The sequence below is a fragment of the Vigna radiata genome, chromosome 11, assembly GCF_000741045.1.
Source record: "Vigna radiata var. radiata cultivar VC1973A chromosome 11, Vradiata_ver6, whole genome shotgun sequence".
NCBI classification, from domain to species: Eukaryota; Viridiplantae; Streptophyta; class Magnoliopsida; order Fabales; family Fabaceae; genus Vigna; species Vigna radiata.
Window position 1 is genome coordinate 9,980,509 of NC_028361.1, and position 6,572 is coordinate 9,987,080.

The following is a 6,572-nucleotide window of genomic DNA, read 5'->3' on the forward strand; positions in this document are numbered from 1 at the left end:
TTAGTTAAATGACCTGGTAATTAAAAAACTGCTCTGAGAGAATGGAGAAACACAAGAGTCCATTTTAACTAAATGAGATGAATGTATAAGTGAGATTGGGTAATTGAAGGTATCATTTATTACTTAAACTTTGTGTAAAGTGGATCTAAAATCTTACAGTCTAAGAAACATTAACTGAAAATGAAAAGTCAAAAGAGTTTCCTTAAAATCTTAGGCATTCTCCAAGAGGAAACATTTCACGTTAGAACAACTAAAATGGGGTTCTCTCTGACTGTGATTATATTGTTTCTCTTTGCAGGGGATGACACATGTTTTCCAGATTCAGGAAGTTTAACATAAATGTTTTAGTTGAGTGGGAGTAGGATCGAAGTCCTTGCGGTAAAAAAACACGTTTAGAATGACTCCAGTAATAGCTGTAACTTTATCATCTCATGATTAGACCCATCAACAAATTGCCAAGCAGAGAAAGTTCCCAATAAGTCGCACTAACCTCTTCTGTTTACGACAAACCCTATCTACGCTTTAGCTAATAATAATGCGTTCGTTTTACACGCCCACTACACAAAAGTTCGATCAAACGCTCCAAGCCCTACGATTTCTGCGTTCGGGAATCTACCCCATCATCCAGACAACATCAAGAGATCGCACCCGTCAATAGTGCTCAATGTCATCCGTCAGATCCAAGAGTAGGGAACCGCCCATAGAATTATCGTTTTTCTTTTTAATAGAGGCGGCTGACCAATTCTCTGTTTTCGAGAACCAACACAACTTGGCTTTCAAAACCCCAATCAACGTTTGACACGTGTAAACGCTGACGAACCCTCCCCATTTAAGCCGGCTGCAGTGGACCCACTCCTTGGAAGCTTGTATTACCTTCGCCACTACCCCATTCACCGCCATTAGACAAAGGTAACATTTTAACACTGGGAAATTATAATTAATGAAAAAAAAAAGGAGAAAGGTATTTGCAATAATATATATCTTTATTCTGCTATTCTCATATAATTTAGACATACCACCTATTTTCCAAGAAGTACATTGTCATCATTTCATTTGTCCTCATCCCCCAACTCACTTAGCCACTATGTACATCCTCTACCCCAAAACTTAGGTATAATTACCTTAGAAACCAAACCTATAAGTCCTTATCATCATCTTAGCTAGGTCGAAAAGAGCCTTGCCTATTATTTTGCTACACGCCATTGTTTTGATCACAGCACCATCAACTATTTCACAGGTGTCTTATTTTCACTACTTCTTCTTCAGCCTTTTCCAGTTCTATTGGACTTTATATATATATTATAAATATATATATACAAGACGCTAGAAACTGCTACAGGAAACATTAAAGAACAGAAGGTGACAGTTCCAATACTGGCCTAGAAAAGCTCGAGTATTGGAACGGTGAAACCTCGTCGAAACACTTGCATTAGCATTATATTTATATCCAAGGGCATTATAGCAAATAACCTAAAAATACCCACTATCTAATACTCTATGATTAGTCCCCCCATTGGGGCTCGGTGCGGTATTCCCTTTCTTCTCTTGGCAGTTCTGTAATTAACCGAAGTTGGAGGTGGAGTGGACGGTGTGAAGCTCTGAACTTTGCAGTTTTTCTGCAGGCCATGGACGCTGTTGCTACTGTATGAATCCTCAGAATCTGATGACATTGCCGTTGACTGCTTCTTCTTCTTCTGTGGGTTCTTAGATGTTCCAACAATCTGCAATCCATATTCACATTGATTAATGAAAAAAATTTAATACGGACCACCAAAATTAAGGTTGTTGAGGACATTAGAGTTAGACTAATTAAAGGTTGAAAGTCAACATTCAAATCCCAAGATTTCAAACGCGGGTGGTTGTTTAATGCTCTGAGGAAATTAAGGCAAAAGAATAAATTGAAGGATCCAAGAGTCCCGTGAATCAAAGGGTGCCCATTTTCATGGCTGTGATAAAAAGTCAACTCATTTCAACTAAAAAGTGTTCTTTGCTCCTTGAAAAGAAAGGAAAGCAAAGTCCAAATTTTCCCAGTTTGCCTTTTTTTCATTTTTGCGAAATTCCTTAGTCAGAAGTTTAAACAAGGAATGAAAGACATTGGTGGTAGTATGAATACCTTGCAACCAAGAGAACAGAAGCGGTAAGAATCAAGAAGGCTTCGCTCGCAGACTTCACATGTGTTTGTGACCCCTTTTCCTGGCCTTGGCTGAGGCCTCTCGTTCAAAAACACCACCCTTGCGCTGTTGATAATGTAGGTTTGGACACCAGTGATGTCCAACACCTTCTGAATCTCAGAAACCCTGATCACATCATGGTATGAGGACCTCCTAATCTGTCGACAGAAGAGAATGGTTAAACGTGAGACACATTAAACGCGTTAAGAATAACCAAAAATCACCAAAAGCTGACATTTTTTCTTCCATCGTGTGGTTACTTTCACACCATTCTAGGAGTTGGTAAATGCAGGAAACGGTTGGAGGAGGGACAATTGGGCACAGAAATTGAAAATGGAAACCAATTAATGATAGTTCGATATTTTTGCAAGGAAGGAAAGGTGGGACTTTTGGCCCAAAATCTAGAAAAAATTGGAAAAGAATCTAAGTATCCCCATAAAAGGAAAAGGGGTGATTTTGATAAACAATGACTGTGTGAGACCTGAACCAAAATGTGTCAGATAGAAACTTTTTGTGCAAAACTCGAAGAAAATGATGAATGGTGTGACAAACCTGGATTGCACGGTGATCCTTGTGGTGGGCGAGGCAGAGAGAGCAGAGAGGGCCGTTCATACAGTCCAAGCAATACATGTTGCATTCACTCTTGTGAGAATCAGCATGTAACTTGCATTGAACAAAGAAGCTCTCTTTGAGCAGTGGCTTCAACCATGGTGGCCACCTATTGTCCTCATCATCAGGACCTCCAGCACCCTGTTGAAAACAATCAAAACCAAAAACTTTACTTTAATCACCCCCCAAATAAGAACAAAACAAAAAGACAGAACCCCAATGCCTCTACCAAAAAAAAAAAAAACTAGAAAACAACATTAGCTAGAGCCATGAAGAGGAAGTCGATTAAAAGAATCTAGTAAGGTTTTGCTTACCATGATTCTCCTGTTCTTGGGCTTGATTTCTCTGACAGCAGTGTCATGGTTTTCAATTGCCATGTTGGTCGGAGGAAGAGTTTGTTTGGAGAGAATGTGATTTATGGTTTGAGGGAAGAGTTGAGAGAAAGCGTGATGAAGTTCGAAGTTTGAGAAGTGGAGAAGAGTGGGGGCTATGAGGGAGGGAATGGGTTCTTGTAGGACTTGGAAGCGGTAGATGATGGCGTTTTAGAGAGAGAGAAAACGAGTGAGGGTAGGGGTCGTTCTTATCCGCACAAAGTCTTCACCCAAACCTAGCTCCGAACCCGAACCACCAAGATGCGTTGGGCGTAAGGAACCCACCTCCTTCTTTCCTTTTTAATCTTCATTTAATATTAACATCTCATTTTCACAACACTCTCTCTCTCTCTCTCATCTTATCATTTTCTTTAATCACTCTCCTACCTTCATTTATTTCTCGGTTAAAACATTTTTTTTTTCACTGTGCCAGGCTTATTTCGTCCTCTTCTATTATTAACAAACTAATTTATTAAACTTTTTAGTATATATATATATATGGTAAATCATTTGATATTTTCTCAGGGCTGCTCAGGTACTTGTCCTAATCCAACTTGTATTGGCTATTAATATGAAATATCTTGCAATTGTTGACCAGAAATTGTACTAGCTATATTGAGTCTTGTCTTGTCCCTACTACACGAATATAAGCTAAATAGCCTTGGCTGTTCCATAACAATTCTTCCTTTCTCACAGTAAAAGGTTGATAAATTAATCAGGTCCTCAACCAACATAACTTTGTTTGGAAATAGGATGTTACATTAAAATATGTACATATAAATAACCTAAGAAGTCATGTGGTTTTTTAAGAAACTGGTGAATTTATATGCAAAACCTAATAATTAATATTAGGAACTGAAGTGTAAGCATCAGGGTTGGCCCTAATCATGTGGGTTAGGTCTTGGTTGGCCATCCTTAATTAGAGTTTAATAAGAGTTCCTGATAGTACCATTCCAAGACGGGAAACTACAAATTCTAGACACATATGTTGTTTCAACAGATAAAATGGAAATGTTTCTGTCCCGTTTTTTAGGTAAAGAGAGTTTTCCTTTTAACTAATGTTTTTCAGTATACCATGTCTAATTACTGTTCATCAACCAAATATTATATCCTGCTTGGATATTTGCAAATGTAGCTTTTCTTTTGTATTCCTTTCTGTTGAGAAACTTTCTTCTTTCCGAAATTTTAAAATTTTGAAAATTGATTTTACCATTAATAGAGTCAATTTAGGAGGAATAGATATATTTTGTTGAATAAAATAAGCTCACATAAAAATTAATAACATTTATAAAATAAGCTCATTGTTTCTTCTAGATTGCTCCCGCTTTACCCTCTTTACTCTGCAACTGATCCTATCCCTGGCTGGAAGAAGATTTACATACCCTTGAATTAGTATCAATGATTGGTTAATTATGATGGTAATTTGAAAACGGTGATTGAGCTATTATATATAACATTGTTAGGACAATGATGCGTAGTAACAGTAGAAGTAGCAGAGAGTAGATGTAGGATGTGGTGAGGTTTTTCCAGAGAATTTGTGAGTTGAAAGGTGCATGAAAGTTTGTAAAATAGCAGAGGGTTATTAGAAATTGAAATGTGTTTTTTTCAATAATATAAAATGTACAAAATGCAGGAACGGCATAGATTATACAGTAATTGTTGCAGAAAAATCTGAGAAAATTTTATGATAAAAAGGTGTAATCATAATGAGTTTTATTTCCCGTAGATTAGATAAAAGTCCACAATCGCATAAAGAATTTCCCATTAACAATCAATGACTGAATGGAAGACCATAAGTCATTACTAATGGGGGCTGCCGCCACTACTGTACCATCAAAATTCAGCAATATCCTTCTTCTTTTTTTCTTTTATAATATATATATATATATATATATATATATATATATCAAAGCTTTGAGCATTTCAACGCTATCACATCCTGCAAGTCTCAACATGTCTATTTTTATACAACGTATCATCATCTCATTTGAGAAAAATAAAAGTAGCTGATAAAAAGACAAATTTAACATTATTAATACAAATGTAAAGATTTAGATGAGTTCCCGTTAGTATATTCTCTTATTAGAAAATCTTAGAAGTTCTTTTATTGCCAATACATACATAATATATATATATATATATATATATATATATATATATATATATATATATATATATATATGTGTGTGTGTGTGTGTGTGTGTGGAGAAATCTTACAAGCAAAAGCAATCATCGCATCATCCAACAATAATTGGGTGTAATAAACAAATTCTAAAAATGTATTAAAGCTCAAATTCAAAAAAAAAAAGAATAATGATTAGAAGGTTTTTTTTAATTATATGTATAATGCTTATACAGATACAATTATTTAAAAAATGTCTTGTTTTTAGTTTAAAGAAATACTCATTTTCAAAGTACATTACAAACATGAATTCAAAAAAGACCCCACGGAAAATAAATTTACTACCAGATTTGAATTAAAGTACTTTAATCGAAGAAGGCTGATTACTTTTTAAAATAGTTCCTTTTATTTATAGTTTATGGTTTTAATTTTTAAAAGTATTTTACTTATTGTAAGGACTGGAAAATACATATCTATTTATATATAAAAAGAAAGGGGTAAAAAAATTAAATTAAGTGAAAAGGGAGGGGTTTAATTAAAATATTTATTTTAATAAAAAACGAGTGGAAATAAACATTTATTTTGGACCAAGAGCAAAATCTTATTTGTAAGGACAAAAAAGTATAAAATATTTAATTAAAAGAAACTATAAAATTATCGAACTAAGTGTATTAAGTTTGGCTTCTCTAAAATTTTAAATTTAAGATTTGTGAAAAACAGTAGTTAAAAAGAAAAAAAAATTATTAAAAATGGTCAACTAAATACCTTGACAGAAATTAATTATCACCCAATGAAGTCTTAATTACACAGTGCAGCATCAAACTTGATCTTCAGGATTTATCTTGTAATTTACATTTATGATACCCTTTTGAAAAAAAAAATGGAGAAGAAATAGTTATTGTTAAAAGTTGCTTTATTTGTTTAAGTATCATAAATTTACAATATCTATAGAGTTGAGGGAAAATTTCCAAAAAGCCCTCATTTTGGTATTAGTTTGGTTTGAGAATCTGATTGAACGCATTAAAATTGGTAAAATAGGAGAATGAGATATTGGTTTTGAGTGTTTGTGGAAAAGATATCTCATCATTAGCATCTCCAAGCCAAAAGCCCCACCATTTCATTCTTTCTGTCACTATAAACATTTCAAGCAACATCTCCTATACCCTTGTTAGATTCTGCACATTAATTTCTTTTTTTCCTATATCACTTAATTTCCTTTTTTTTACTCATTAACAACTTACTTTCTATGTACTATACCAAACTTTTTTCTTACATTTATGATATACAATACCTTTAAGA

General features: G+C 34.3%; 1 protein-coding gene across 1 annotated transcript; it reads right to left on the reverse strand.

Moving 5' to 3' along the window:
* Positions 1-964: 964 nt before the first annotated feature.
* Positions 965-3,335, reverse strand: LOC106777732. The gene is made up of 4 exons (XM_014665459.2): positions 3,095-3,335; positions 2,724-2,921; positions 2,114-2,329; positions 965-1,721 (listed from the first exon to the last, which is right to left on the reverse strand). Exons 1-4 carry the CDS (start codon positions 3,155-3,157, stop codon positions 1,488-1,490), a joined length of 711 nt encoding a protein of 236 aa, XP_014520945.1. The 5' UTR covers positions 3,158-3,335; the 3' UTR covers positions 965-1,487.
* Positions 3,336-6,572: the final 3,237 nt, after the last annotated feature.